At 34.9% G+C, this 16,831-nt stretch overlaps 1 protein-coding gene across 2 annotated transcripts in view; it reads right to left on the bottom strand.

Annotated features, from left to right (window-relative positions):
* LOC127837292 (coiled-coil domain-containing protein 18-like) overlaps positions 1–16,831 on the bottom strand; it is a 90,316-nt gene that overhangs the window by 59,105 nt on the left and 14,380 nt on the right. Inside the window, exons 10-15 of one of the 2 annotated variants that reach the window (XM_052364205.1) lie at positions 16,322–16,515; positions 11,431–11,576; positions 7,092–7,228; positions 3,579–3,593; positions 2,070–2,149; positions 759–899 (exon numbers count right to left, since the gene is read on the bottom strand). In XM_052364205.1, the coding sequence (XP_052220165.1) occupies positions 759–899; positions 2,070–2,149; positions 3,579–3,593; positions 7,092–7,228; positions 11,431–11,576; positions 16,322–16,515 (713 nt within the window). The remainder of the gene's footprint in view (positions 1–758; positions 900–2,069; positions 2,150–3,578; positions 3,594–7,091; positions 7,229–11,430; positions 11,577–16,321; positions 16,516–16,831) is intronic. The other variant, XM_052364206.1, reaches the window with a different exon arrangement.

The raw sequence follows: 16,831 nt of genomic DNA, 5'->3' as shown, positions 1-16,831 counted from the left end.
TCACCACTCAAAATGTGCAGCTCCATGAAATACACATGCATGCCAAATATCAAGTTGCTATGTTCAATATTTCAAAAGTTATTGAAAAACTTTACTATATTAAAGTTTTTAATTTTCGACCTTTGACCTTGAAGGATGACCTTGACCTTTCACCACTCAAAATGTGCAGCTCCATGAGATACACATGCATGCCAAATATCAAGTTGCTATGTTCAATATTTCAAAAGTTATTAAAAAACTTTAATATATTAAAGTTTTTAATTTTTGACCTTTGACCTTGAAGGATGACCTTGACCTTTCACCACTCAAAATGTGCAGCTCCATGAGATACACATGCATGCCAAATATGAAGTTGCTATGTTCAATATTTCAAAAGTTATTGCAAAACTTTAATATATTAAATTTTTAAATTTTTGACCTTTGACCTTGAAGGATGACCTTGACCTTTCACCACTCAAAATGTGCAGCTCCATGAGATACACATGCATGCCAAATATCAAGTTGTCATGTTCAATATTTCAAAAGTTATTGCAAAACTTTAAGGTAACCTAAAAGTTTTGGGACAGAATGACAGACAGACAGGCCAAAAACAATATACCCCCCGATCTATCGATCCGGGGCATAAAAAGTTGTAGCCAAATTGAATTTTCTTTAGCCAAATAGGTCAATATGTAGCCATTGGCTAATTTGGCGAATGGCAGAGTAAGCCTTGCACTATATTGTATAAATGTATCATGCAGTATCTGATATTCGGTCACCTTATTTTCCAGTTTGGTCAGTTCCACAGACTTCTCATTCAGCTGCTCCTGGAGTTCTATCAGCTGTGAGTTCCTTTGTGTGATACGGATCTCAAAGGAACTGTTCTCTGAGTCTCGGTCGGACAGCTCTTTACGCAGTTCCTGAAAAAAACATTTGGTCAGAGTTTGTAGTCTAACAACTCTGTTTTTAAGTTATTCTGAAATTATCATACTGGTCGCGTACGTAATTCCGGCCACTTTTGGGACTATTTTAACAAAATATTTTGTTTTAGGCAACTGGCTGAAACTAAACTTCACATATATAATCCTGGGTTCAAAACTCACCTAGCATGAAAATTTCAATAGAATTAGATCAGTGTATGTTACTTTTATGAACAGAAATTAATGACATATAAACTATCAATTTTCTGAAGGCAATTGTACCTAAAAAAAATCGGCCACTTTTCAGTTTAATCTGCAGGTACAATTACAAAGCAATATCTTTAGACAAATGTCCTCATTTTAAGTGTATTAATAAAGGTTTACACACAAAAAAAAATCAACTTGAAACTTAAAATATATGCGACATTATTATACCAGTTACTCCCCCTACCTATTTTAATAAATATAAACAGGCACTGTTAATGGGAAACTGCAAATTCATAATAAAATATTGATTTTTAATAGTTTTTATCAGTTTTTTCTAACATAGCTAAGAAAGTAAAAACATTTTGTTTAAAAAGTTGACTTTAGTGTCGATTTTAAGTAAATGCTTATATTTAATTTTACAACATGTAACCTATTAATATTCTAATCAAGGGAGGTAATTTATATATTAAAAGTTTATATTTAGGTCCCATTTTTTATGTTATTTATGTATGTTTTTATACAATTAATAGAAAATACCTAAATAAAGTTTATCAGATAGAAATAATAATAATTGTATCAAATATATTTGTTTCTTATATGAATATAATTTTCGTAAGTAATGGATGATGACGTCACTTTTCCCATGTGAGAAATATTTCGTGTTATGTTTGAGACATTTTCATGCAAACGTTTACAGTGATATGCTTCTTTAATTTGCAAAATCTTAAGAGTAGGGTTGGTTTTCAAGTTGATTCTAAAAATAATCAAAATATGTGTGTTTAGATCATGAAAATGATTAATACAAGTGGCCAATATTTTACGTACAGGCCGGAATTACGTTCACAACCAGTATGTATATTTGTTTGTTGATTTTGAAATTTTGGTCATTATAAAACAGTTTTTTAGTCATATCAATACGGACAGTTAATTCATCCCCACCTTTCCTACAGTTTGATATCGTACCTTGACCTGGGCCAGTAGTCGGTCCTTTTCCTGCCCCAGCCTGGTCACCATGGAGTCCAACTCCTGAGCCTGCTCAGCGCCTGCAGAAGAAACATAGACAGGGTTGAGCGGGAAACCATTGCAGGGTTGTATTTAAATGTTCAAAGACATTTGCCTTACAGGCCTTACAAATGACAAAATCATATGAGTATGCATTTCAGAGTTTATGAGGTCCCTCCGCGCATGAGGCTGCATTGTGTGAGGACCCGGAGTATGTCCCAGCACTACTATCTAATTAACTTACTTTACACATAAAAGTTGGGAAGAATTTTGATTATAGCTACAATGTCAATTTTTGTGGGGTCTTTTACTGAGAGGGGTGGGGGAGCCAGAGTACATGGAGAAACCCCATCTATCCAGTACTGTGACCTTCAACCAAACTCACATGCTGCCTGGAATGGGGATCAAACCCGCATTGCCTAGGTGAAAAATGCGTGTACCAACCACTGCACTGCCTGGCCAAACATTGACAAAATAATGTGGCCCTTACTCTATTTGACATTTTGCAAACAAATTATCTCCCTGTTCATGTAAATAGTAAACCCATTCGCCATCAAATGGACTTGGTTCTGTTACGACCAGTATGAACAACTTATTGAGGAAGTATCAAGTATTGACATGGTCTTATCATGTTGCTACAAAACAAACACATGTTACAAAATATTGGACCAAAAAATTGTCGCCACTTTTTTTTATGACATAAAAATTGTTATATGCAGATTCATTCCTCCTACTTAAAATAACAATCATTTAATTAACTGTATTATATAAATTTCATTGACTCTTTGTAAATTGCACATGTTGATAAATGCCATAATATATTAAGTATAACAAGACTATATATATATATATGTCCCCTACCGGCTCCACCATTGTCAGAAATTCTACCATTGTCAGAATTGTTTTTTATTTGTTTCCATAGCCACCAAAATTTTTGATGTATGAACAAAATGAAATGACATGCATAATGTCCATATTGCCATCTATCCATGCTTCAAGTTTCATGAAAAATATGAAGAACTTTTAAAGTTATCGCAGGATCCAGAAAACCACCATTTTCAGCAGTATTTCTAGTCTATTTGTTGCCATAGCAACCAGAATTTTTGACGTAGGAACAAAATGAAATGACATGCATAATGTCCATATTGCCATCTATCCATGTTTAAAGTTTCATGAAAAAAATATTGAGAACTTTAAAAGATATCGCAGGATCCAGAAAAGTGAGACAGACAGACAGACAGACAGACAGACGCACAGAGCGAAAACCATAAGTCCCTTCCGGTGAAACCGGTAGGGGACTAAAAAAAATAATTTATAAGTCATAAGCTGAGTTAATATGAAAGTATCATAAATAAACTTTTTGGCACATGGCAAACAACACAAATAACAAAAAATGTTAAATATCATGCCAACTGCAATTTAACAGTATGCTGCATACATGTTTAAGAATTATGTAATTCAACCTAGTACCATACAAATGCACATCTGAAAAAAGAAACAGAAATACCAAACATCTGAACATCAAAGATCTTAATTCTAATTCAAACTTAATACAGTTACATTTTGTCCCAGTCAGATTGCTGACACGCACTATTTAAGAATTCTCCTGTGCTTTACCGGCCTAATTATTGTTCTTATTATTGTTCTTTGTGACAATTTGTTCATGTATTTGTTTATTATCAATCATAGACGGTGACTGGTAATCCGATAAATACCAACATACAACTTGTCAAATGCAGTATAATCATTATGTGTAATACTTTCACATTTAAGTGGTCCTACCCGGTAGTTTTGCAATCTAACTAGGATATCGCTTACATTAAAATCAATAATAATAACTGACAGACGCTGACAGCTAATGTTTCAGCCACTTCTGTTTGGTTTGCAGTATATTTTCAGAGACAATCTTTACAACAAGAGCTGTCAGAGGACAGCGCGCTCGACTATTCAAGTGCTTCACAGTATAACATAAGCCATCATGGAGAGGGGGGGGGGGGGGGGGGGGGGGGGTAATAATATGGGTGTGTGGTCATTTAATAGATGATCTTTCAAAAATAAGGAGGGGGATTCTGAGGTGGGGCATGCAGGATGGTTTGGGCGGAGTGCATTGTTGTTTGTCAGGTAAGTGTTGTTTTGTCAAAGTATGAATCAAATGTGATCATAAATAAAGAAGTTATGGCAATTTAAGCAAAATGTTCAATTATCTAAGCATAAAAGGGGCTATAATTCTGTCAAAATACTTGATACAGTTGTCTGCTCTTATTTATAGATTGGGATCATGTTGGTAAAGAAGTGTGCAAAATATGAAAGCAAAATGTCAAAGGACATAGAAAATATTTGAGGTGGTACCCAAACTTTAACATAGATTTATCAATAATATGCATATTCTCAGTATAAAAGGGGCAATAATTCTGTCAAAATGCTTGATACATTTGTCTGCTTTTGTTTATAGATTGGGGTCATGTTGGTAAAGAAGTATGCAAAATATAAAATCAATATGTCAAAGGATAAGGAAATATTTGGGGTAGTATGCAAACTTTAACATAGATTTATCAATAATATGCATATTCTAAGTATAAAAGGGGCAATAATTCTGTCAAAATGCTTGATACAGTTGTCTGCTCTTGTTTATAGATTGGGGTCATGTTGGTTAAGAAGTATGCAAAATATAAAAGCAATATGTCAAAGGACATAGGAAATATTTGGGGTAGTACGCAAACTTTAACATTTGCACGCAAACGGACACGGGAACGGCAACGCCGGGGTGAGTAGGATAGCTCCACTATATATATTTCATATATAATAGTCGAGCTAAAAATTGCAAACTGTTAAAGTTTGTCACCACTTTATCTTCAATATTGCAAAAGTTATGACCAACCTTAAAGTTTTAAGACAGAAACACACAAACAATGACAGACAGGCCAAAAACAATATACCCCCAATCATTCGATCCGGGGGCATAGAAATTTAGTTGTTAATTGGAGCCGTTGTGTTAAATTTTACACCACTGAAACTGATACAGAAATAGTAGGGAATTACAACAGTTTCACACTCAATCCACATTTAATAAAAATGAAACAAGAATTTAAAGTACGCAATCAAAGCTATTGTATCTAATATTGTTTGTTAAGTTTGGATTTAAACCATTTTTAATGGTATTTCTGTCATTAAACAGCAATTAATAAACCTTCTCACAATTTTCCTTAGTTAGCTGGTTTAGGGAAAAAATGGCCATACACAGTATTTTATGATCATCAATCCACACAGAAGTTATAAGGTCCTTCCCGGCATCAAACCTGCAATATTCATATTTGGTGTCTTGCACTATATTAACTGACATAGCCGGCCCATTTTTTATCTGATCTGATATAAGAATGTTTGGTAAAAGAAAAACAAGGATATCATAAAAAGTAAATTTCATTTAAAACATTTTATAAAATTATAAAATCTGCTCTTATACTATACCAATAAAGAATTTCAACTTTATGCTTTTTTGCAGCACTAGCAATGAAACAAATGAGCACGACCATTAGTTAAAGGCTCCTGGATCATGACAATGATTTACCCTTTCCTGTTGTGAAGCAAATCAAATTGAATGATATGCAATCAGCATTAAATGAGAAGAGACTGCGAGTAACTCAGTATCTCGCAGTCTACACCCTACTAAGACATTTTTTATTATTTTCTTTTCATTTATTTTACCATGTTTGACATTATACATATGCAGCATTTACATGCTCATACATAACACATTGGTAATATAATATAACCAGGGATCATATTTTCCCACAACATCAATTGGTCTGGATTCAAAATCGGGGAAAAAAGTATTCGTAAATTTACATCCAAAGTACATGCCAGAATTTTTCAGGACGAAATCAGGACACTCCATAAAAAATTGTCGGGATATTTTACCAAAAAGCAGGATACCTAAAACGATCAATCATTCAACCTTTACTTTAGTAAGTATATTACTCACAAAGACTCTAATTTTCTGCCCAATTTTGATGATACATGTGTTTAAGAAATTCATGAACACAGCGTTCTTCATTGTCCGGAATTTAATAGCTCTATAAACTGAATAGTGGGGTTTCCCCGTATGCCTTGATTTGACATCCAAACAGTACAGGGATATCCCCTTAAACATATGTAAATCGCGTGACGCGATGTGAGCGCATCGAGCACTTTTCTTATTCAACCAATCGTCAAATAACTCTAAATTTAGAGTGATGCATTATGTTACAATATGTTGAAAATCCATCAAAAAAGGAAAAAAAAGTTAATTTATGTGAAACATTGATGCGTAATGGTCAGCATTCAATTTGTTTGATGTACAAAATGGGTGTTTTAACAGGTTTTATAACCTAAGGTGGTATAATACACAGGATAATTAGTGTCATTGGCTTTTATTTCTGTATGATATATCTTTCAATAGCAATTAGAGACCCCTTTCATAAAAACACTGTGGTGTGAATGCCTGATAAAATCAATAATTTGCCGACAAATCGCCAATAAGGTGTCGAAAACAACACTGGTCCACTTGAGTAGCAGAAGCGGGTTGTTAATTGGGGGCAATAAAGGGATTAGCGATGGTAAATTTTAGCCAGAATGAGCTTGAATAACGAATTTTATTGGGAACTTATAGACTTTACATCGTCTTTTTTTACGGATGTTGGACAGAATCGGACTGACTGTTTGGGATTTTCAATCGGTCTTTCATGACCCCAATCGGTCTAGGACCGACAAAACCGAAAAAAATATGATCCCTGAATATAACCCTACTAAGACATGACTTTTCTCCTAATCAATTGCAAATATAGAGCAGTTTTGATAGTTTGCAGGTCAATAATTGTTTAAATGGCCAATATTATTCCTATGCTCACACAAATTGAAATGTTTATGTTATGAACAGTATAAGCAACACATTGTAGGGTATCAAGCATTGACACAGTGTTATCCTATCGCTACAATACAAGAACGTACTTCTCTGATTTTTCTCGATCATGTTGCTTAGATCTGTGCGCAGGTTTTCAATCACCCCGGCCTGCTCTTGGACCTGACGTTCTTGGTTCCCTGCTTTCAACTTCTCAATTTCTGCATCTTTCATCGCCAACTTTAGCCTATTAATAAATGAGTCTAATTATTTTCACACTATGTATGGTACCCAATCAGATCCCTTGCATTTTTGTTTCTTACAGGTGAACCAGACTTTCTGGTCACCTGAGAACAGCTGTCACCTGACTACAGCTGTCCCTCTAAATGCCCCCCCGGCCCCGCTTCCGACAAAAATCATTCTAAATTACATCTGAGTATAACGGTCATCTGGCTATAACAGCGAATGTCCAGTATATTTCTCTCCGAAAGCCATTTCCCACCTCAGCAGTGGTTACGATGCAGGCAGTCATCGAGGTGCGAAAAGTAAACACTCAAATCAATATGCGTTGTTGTGTCTTACATGTTGTGCATCTAATATGCAGCTAAAGAATCTGATTGCGGTTACTGCTTTTGATATGATAAATGCAGCCATTGTTAGAAAAAATTATAAAAGGGTGTTGAGAAGGGATAACATGTCAACAACAACACTTACTAAGTGACTGTTGTTATAAGCAAGCCATAAAAGGATGAGTGATTGTCTAAACAGACAGTAAATTGCAACTTTAAGAACAAAGGAACGAAAGTAATACACACTGGTGTTCAACTGAAACAAGAGGGCCTCAAAGGCCCAAAGTCACTCACCTGAGATAACAAGATGTAATTGGGACAAATCTTCTGACAAAGTTTCTTGAAGATTGGAAAATAAATGTGGCCTCTAGAGTATTAACAAGGTTTTACTATAGCCATGTAAGGAAAACTGCCCAGCCCCCTGCAGCCATGTTTTTCAATCAACCGGCATCATTTTTTAACTCTTCCAAGATATTATCGGGATGAATCTTCTGACCAAGTTTCATGAAGATTGGACAGTAAATGTGGCCTCTAGAGTGTTAACAAGATTTTACTATAGCCATATAAGAAAAAATGCCCAGCCCCTTGGAAGCCATGTTTTTCAAGCAAACATAATTATTTTCGAACTCATCCAAGATATCATTGAGACCAATCTTCTAACCAAATTTCATGAAGATAGGTAAAAATAAATGTGGCCTCTAGAGAGTGGTTAACAAGGCAAATGTTGACGCCGCACAACGGACGAAGCACAACGCACGACGGACAAAAGGCAATCACAAAAGCTCACCATGAAAAGTAAGATGTAAGAATAAACAATAAAAATAATCGTTGATAAATTCCTAAGTTTAACAATAGATATGAATTGAAATCATTTGATAAAAAGTTTTAAAATAGATATGAATTAAAATCATATTGAGATATTGATTAGTACAATTAATAGAAATAATTTATGTTAGTATCCCTTTTTATCCGTAAAGAGCCTTTGTTTAAACTTCACTTTATGCAAATGACTGGATGGGGAAACCCTCTAGCAATACTTGCAAATGACCAACCATCTAAAAAGTGGTCATCTGATAACAGCGGTCACCTGTATACAATGGTCAATTTTGCCATTTCCCTTGACTGACCGCTGTTCTAAGATGGACTGCACAGGCTTATGAGCAGGGATCATATTTTTTTCGGTTTTGTCGGTCCTAGACCGTTGGGGGTCATGAAAGACCGATTGAAAATCCCAAACAGTCGGTCCGATTCTGTTTGCTATTAAATTCCCACAGGGCTCGAATTAAGCACTCGCAAACAGGCCATTTGCGAGTACATTTTAAAAAACACGTCTAAAATGCGAGTGCAACATTTAGATACTCGCCATTTTTTGCGAGTTGGGGAAAAAACAAACAAGGTGCTTAAAGATCTTGGATTAAATACAAGATTTGTTCGCCGATCGAAAGTCTTCCGACCAAGTACGAAAATAATTAAACCCCGTCTAGTTTCGATCTAAAAATAGATCTGAAAATTGGAATTACCCTAATTTGCATAATGTATTTCAGCGGTTACTTCCGTTCTAGCAGAAATAATTTTACGAAATATTTTTTAAAATATATTTACGCTCTGCACTGTATCTTTCTGCCGATATAGTTAGTAAAGAACATTGAAAATTATATTATTGCAATTGAAAGTATGTTATTCCCTTCTTAAGTGAAAATTGGCGATAGTTATTCAGTATGAAGTTTTTTTTAAAACGAAGCTCATTTCGTTAATTCCTCATTCTTATAAATAGACGGAACACGTTTAGCAGACGATTTAAAAACTCAAAAATGTCGTCTACTAAAAAAATAACTAGCTTTTTTGTGGCGAATTCCTCCGTCTCCTCTGTGGAAGACAAAAAAGCCGAGGCCGAACCAGATAAAAAGAAATGCCAAAACAGTTAAGAAATGGGAAGACGAGCTAAAAATAACTTTGAACACGGAGAGAGACCAAGACGGCAATGTGTGTAAGATGTTCTGCGATTCATCTGATTGGTCTCTACCCCCTCAGCAATGCTGAGTGTGAAAGATGCTTTTCTGTTATGAAAAGGATAAAAAGTGATTGGCGATGTTCACTAAGCACTGAAAGGATGGACCAATTAATGCGAATCTCTATCAGAGATAATGAGGGGTTCCAGCCACGCAGAGCTGTGAATAGGTGGTGGATCAGTGGCAACAGTAGCAAAAGGCCAGATGTCGCCCCATATGGACCGAGGCATTAACTTTGGATGATATAACTGATATAAAAAAAAATACTCTTTACACTCAATTGTGTTACAATGTTGCTTTGAAGTTTTTAGTTAAAATAAACATAGGTCCATCCTTTCAGTGCTTAGTGAACATCGCCAATCACTTTTTATCAACCAAAGGATGCATTATTATGAAAACTTGTATTGCGAGTTGGAAATAAAAAATGCGAGTTGAAATATTAACAACTAGCAATTTTTTGCGAGTTGAAAAAAAAAAGTAATTCAAGCCCTGTTCCCATATCATGAAATCGATTACACAGTGTACATGCTAACACACCCTAATGACATTCTTATCTCGATTAGGTGTGATAAACCATTCGCTGCAGTCTCTAAACCGGTCAGGACCGGTTTATTGCACGTCAGACCAAGAATCAAAACTTGTAAACAGCGGATTAAAGACGCATCCGAAAACACGCGTCTGAATGCACGCGCTGTAACTAAACAAAACATTCCGATACATTTACCACCAGCGTAATAATCCGGTAATATAATTATGAATGAAAGTCGCGGATCTGATCGACAGAACAGTCGAAAGTTATTTTTATGGGCGGAACTTCACATAAAATAGTACACAAGAAAAATAATATACATTAAATAAATCTTAAGTATAACCATGTTAGAATCAAAATAATTCGTGTACTTTATACTTTGTTGTTGAATAACTCTCGACCGGAAAATTACATGCGTGGTTTCAAATGCTTCGCTCTCGTGATTAAATCCCAACGCATCTAAACTATCGGTCGTGGGTTATTTGACCACAAATTATTTCTTAATTATTTGGTTTGTTGTTGTCAGTAGCCAACCTACGAACAGACATTTGTTTGGTTCAGTGCATGTTTGTAAGCTATTATCGAGTCGACAACAATTTAAAACATCGGTATAGACTTACACAGATTAATAATATTGACAATGATGAAAAAAGTCTGATAAAACAGCACACGAAACAATGCACATGCATTAAGCCTGGTTTTCTCAGTAAAACAAATGCAATTGATCTGAATAGATGGGATACATTTTTTTAAATTAAAGGTGAAAAATCAAAATAGAAAGGTGAATTTTATTGAAGGGTGGTACAAAAATGCCAATCACATTCATTGTCCAGAATAAACAATTTTTTTTTAAATGTAAGTACTGCAAACATTGCCATTGTTTATATAACAAGAGGATGAGCTGCAATAGAAACCATGCTTAATTGCAAAGATTTAGATAAATAACTGCTATCAAAAGACATTTTAACACACGACGATATTCATGAGCTCACACTCACATTGATACAAGAAGGGAGCTAACCTTAATGTAATAACCACAGTTCTTAAATTTCTTATTTATTTGCTTATTTTTCCAATATATTGGAGATAAATCTATAAGCCTGTGGTTAAGTAAATAATATTTTGCTGTACAGAAAAAGGAGATTCGCTGTGATGGAATCGAAATATTTCACAATAAAAAATGTGTATTGCGGTTCCTATGGTGGCTATCAAGCCACTCTGGTATATTCCTTGACATAAAATTCCAACAAATTGGAACTAAAAAATTTGGTAATTATTGCAATAACCAAAACTCATAAAATATTTATGAATGTAATGCTTAACGTGGGTAAGTAATATGCACCTGAGATCTGAGAGGATATTTTTAGCACTGGCTGTGCTGGACTCTGTCCCATTGGCAGCAGATTTCTGCAGAGAAGACTGGGTCATATCGCTGGGGTTACGAAGGCTGAAATTACCACTGTCATTTCCACTGAAGCTGTTGTTTCTCTGGAAGGAAAAAAATACATCAGATAAATGTTTTTTCAAATATGTGATTCTTGTTGGCAACATGTTGAGCCAATTATCAATAATCCTTGTAATTATTTAACAAGCTGCACCATGCACATGTTTGACTTTTGACCTTTTAGTGGGATCTTGACCTTTACCTAAGGGATAAAACACCTTCACCATATGGTGAGTATTTGTGACAAATTATTTTTAAATTGTGTGATAAATAATGAAGTTAAAGTCATGACATTTTTTAGTGCCTTTTTAATCCTGGCTGGAGCACTGCATCACATGGTGCCTACAAACTATTAAAACCAAAAGTTCTTGATTATTCTAATTTTTTTCTCAGAAAGAATTTATTGTGGCGCCAATTTAAATCTCTGTACATATATAGGTTTTCAAGTTCTTGTTGTTTATGCCATTTAAATCACGGCAGGCTGTCAAGTGACCTTTTTTCAAAAAGTAGGAAAAAATAGGAACTACTTTTGCAAGAAAAGTAGGAAAAAAGTAGGAAAAAGAAGGAACTTTTCCCTCAAAAGTAGGAATACATAATACTTATTTTTTAGACACAGGTCCAGGAAACATAGCTTGAAACAGAGCAGGAGTGCCATCACATGTTCTGTATGGATACCCACTTGAAGCTACCTTAAGGGCCCAGAAGATTTCAGCCTTTTGTACCTGTTCCTTGTGTGATGGATGTACTTGCATACAGATAGATTTATCCCCACAACCCTGAGAGCTGCTTGGCTTTTGGGCACTTCCAAACAAACGCTTTTGTGAATTATCATGCATGTATTTCATGTTTTCCTTGTGTTTTTATCCATCTGCATGACTTATAAGTTGATTAGCACCAGAATTACTACAAGATGGACTTCATTCAGACAGTACAATATCTTGCAAACTCATTGCCGGTATCTCTCTTGCACCATGATCCCAGTGTTTTTCCACTGTTGTCCAACTTCTCCATCCATGAAGGGTTAAACTTTGTTTTCCCACTAGGAATTTTAGCACTTATAGTGTATCTATGATAATTAAGTTTCAAGCAAAGCTGCCCTGATAAAGAAGAATACATGTAATTAGATGCTGTTCATTTTGGTGTATCATCAAATAAGTGGTTAGAGCTCTTCTGTGTATCGATATAAAAATGGTAATTATATTGTGCATGTTATATCCTTAAGCAGAAGTCCAAATTTATTTAGTGATACACCAACTTGTTGTACAAGATTAATACTAGTATATAAAGCAGTGTAAATGCTCTGCTACAGCTACATTGTGAAACCTTTAAATTGACAATAGGGTGCAGTTATAATGACTTAAGTTACATTCAAAATGACTGGTCATTGCAGAGCAGATTATGCAACTGGAGATAGGACCTTATCACCTGACATCTTTTATGACAGCATTGATTGGGCAATGAAACAGTTGCACTACATTGTTTATTCCAGTTTCAAATAATGGCTTTTACATTATTGATGACTTTGCGGGAGTGTAATAATGCCGTTTAATAATTTTAATACTTCGCTTTAACACCTTGAAGTTACCTCACTAGCTATGGCATCATTAGACAAGAATTGTGTTTGTCCGAAACACAATGCCCACTATTGCGCAGCTTTGAAATAAAATTTCAATATATCATTTGGCAGGTTTAGAAATTATCTCCCTTTTAAAGCTTATTACTTCCCTTGGATTGTATTTTTTAACTTTTGACCTTGAAGGATGACTTTCACCTTTCACCACTCAAAATGTGCAGCTTCATGAGATACACATGCATGCCAAATATCAAGTTGCTATCTTCAATATTGCAAAAGTTATGGCCCATATTAAAGTTTTCGGACGGACACACACACAGACAGACAGACAAACGGACTGACAGTACAACTGCAATATGCCACCCTACCGGGAGCATAAAAATGTATCAGGGCATTTAGGCTCTGTGCATTTATCTTTAATTACTAAACATGATGTACCTATGATATCAATAGAACATCATATCCGTTGTCATGTAATACAGAATTTATTACATTATATTTGTAAATGATGAAAACTCGGCAAAGCATCAGTTTTATCTTTTTTCCAATAACTTGTGTAATAAATTCCATATTACATAACCACTCATACAAAACATGTATCTCTATATCTCTACATTCCAAACAGCAATATCATGTAAACATGCATAAGGTTTGGTCAAATTGTTGTCAATGGAAACAAAATAAAACTGGAATAAACAATGGGTTCCCTCAGCTCTTGCATCACTGGGAACTGTGTAAGGCAGTGAAGTCTGCAGTGTACAAATGCTAAGGAAGTAAACAAGGCACTATTGTTACTTCAAAAAAAAACTTGTCAATAATTTTAAAAGTTACATAAGAAATAAATATTTATGCTCCTGAAGAGGTGCTAGCAGACAGTCAGCATGGGTTGTTAGGTCTCATCTAGATGAATGCACATTAACAGGGATACAGTCATGCCATAGATTCATTCATCCTGCAAGTTTACTAAATAAACTCTTTAAAAAAAAAAAATTCTCCATTGAAAATGAAAAAGTAGGAATAGTAGGAAGATTTGGTAAAAAAATAGGAAAAAGTAGGATCCTGATGAAAAAGTAGGAAATAGTAGGAAAAAGTAGGAAAAAGTATGACCGCTTGACAGCCTGTCACGGCCGTTAATCATGCGCCCAACCTCTTTTTTGAGATGCATTAATAAATGAGCCAATGCTACTTCCGAGGTGGCGCTCAGGCCCGGATGTTTTAAAATTTAACAGATTATTTTATAGGGTGATTAGGTTTAGTATGTTTTTCAACATATTTTGCATTATTTTTATAAAATCAACCAATGTGGTGCGATTCAGCGATTATAAATTCAGCTAAAAATGTGTAGAAACATGCAATCACAGCCCATTTGCAGACGTGAGGACCGTTATAAGTTGTGGCATGGTAGAATTCGTAAAAGCAAATCCATGCATTTTGCCTGTGTGACGAGCAAATTCCCTGCCAATTTAATCGCCCATTACATAAAACGATTGCTTTGAACCTGTACAAGTTAATGCATGCACAAAAACATCGGCTTCTAGCAGATCTAATAGACAAATTTGCATTTTTCAAAAAGACTTGGAGCCAATGCCAAGGAGGTGGCGCTCAGATTAGGAGGTGGCGCCAACGCACATTTATATTAACGTGAAATATTTTGAGTTATGGTTTCTATAATGTTTACAGGACTTACAATATTTTTTGTAAGTTAACTATTTCAGCACATTTGATTCTTGTGCGTTTTAATTAGAAAAAGTAGTTTTCTAGTAATGTCTTGATGGATTTTAACGTTCGTCTTTGTAAGATAACAATATTTAACATGCATTATACAAAAACGTTAACGGAAAAGACCGAGCTATCTTCATTTTTTGGAGTTGATAGTGGGAAAAACAACATAAATGAGCCTAATTAAGATTTGTTGACCTTGGCCTTTTAACAAATTATGCATTTGGATAAAGGGCCACAATAAATAGTTTCAAGAGGAAGTATTATCTTATATTTATTTTCGTGAATTATCATTTTGTACACAAATATTGATGTCGATGAATTATTTTGATTATGTTTAACATTAAGTTATTGGTTTTATTGAGAAATTACAAAATTTTGGTATACATTGTTCAATATGTTTTATTCATGTTGGTGACTTCCAATTGAGTTGATCACTTATTTATTAAAAAAACTACATCTTATTTATTATAGATGGTGTTTATGTTATGTGAGGATTTGGGTCTTTGTATGTACGTTGAAAAAAAAAAAAATATAACAAATAACATTATCTATCAAATGATCGTCATGTGATATGTCATTGCGATACGACTGTTAATTTATACATCCTGAATTGGCGCAACCTCCTATCATTAGCGCCACCTCCTTAGCATTGGCTCCATCTCTTTTGGAAAAATGCAAAATTATCTACTACTTCGGCAAGATAACAATATTTATTTTATGCTTTCCTGTGGTTTATAAAGAAATATCAGTGAATTAAAACTGATAATTTCACTGTTTCAAACAATGAAAATTATCACTGTTTATGTTAAATGACGTCATTTTTGTGACGAAATGACGTCATTTTCCCAACTAAATTCTTCAGTTTAACTCTTTAACAATGTATATAAACTGTGAAAAACGCATAAAATAAAAAGAAAATTTGTTGGTTTCGGTGCATTATCGATTTCAATTCACTTGTGATCATATAAAATATATATATTTTCACTCGTGACTGCGCCACTCGTGAAAATATTATTTTCTATGATCACTCGTGAATTAAAATCGATAATCCACCGAATCCAACAAATATCCTCTATATCATTACACAATAATAAATTAATCAAGGACATTGACCTCTCTGATTGGGAATGGGAATAAGTAGCAAATGTGTAAGTATCCGACTGTTATTGATTGGGAATGGGAATAAGTAGCAAATGTGTAAGTATCCAACTGTTATTGATTGGGAATGGGAATAAGTAGCAAATGTGTAAGTATCCAACTGTTATTGATTGGGAAGTGTTAGAGACAAAATAATTAAATCTTGCTTGAGAAACAAGTACAATACCAGTCTTAAATACTGAACAGTAATAAGGCAAAAGGAAACGATAAGATATTGTTACCAAAAACTTACACTTGTAGGTCTTCTGATGAAGGAATGCTGGACTTTATTTGCGAGCTGGGTAACAAATTTATAAATAGACTTGAAAGTTCTGAATTGATTGACTTCAAACTTACACTTGTAGGTCTACTGTTGAAAGAATGCTGCACCTGTTGTGCAAGCTGCTCTAACTGGGTCAGCATCGTCCTCGACTCCTCAATCTCCTGTTGGCATCGCGCCAGCTGTTGCTGTTGTAGATCGTTCTCACTGCGCAGTTGACGGTTCTCAAACTGAAAGCTTTCCAGGAGCTGGGAGTCGGCCTCCAGTCTCGCTGCGGAAAAATGGGGCATAATGCATTTGCCTCACGTGTCCTCCCAGATTAGCCTGTGCAGTTTACACAGGCTAATCAGGGACATGTCCGCTTACACTGGATTTTGGAAGAAGACACTTTCTTTTAAATGAAAAATACCATAAAAGCGGAAAGTGTTGTCCCTTGACTAGCCAGTGCTGACTGCACAGGCTAATCTGGGACGACACTTTACACACATGCATTAAGCCCAGTTTTCCCAGAATGAGCCTCATTATTTTAAAAATCACCTTTTGAGTAGAAATGTAGTTTTACATCACCTTATTAGCGGGAATGTATA

This window comes from Dreissena polymorpha, chromosome 7 (genome assembly GCF_020536995.1).
Source record: "Dreissena polymorpha isolate Duluth1 chromosome 7, UMN_Dpol_1.0, whole genome shotgun sequence".
Lineage (NCBI taxonomy): Eukaryota > Metazoa > Mollusca > Bivalvia > Myida > Dreissenidae > Dreissena > Dreissena polymorpha.
Note: the sequence above shows the minus strand (reverse complement) of the source record. Positions and strands in the feature narration are given on the sequence as shown.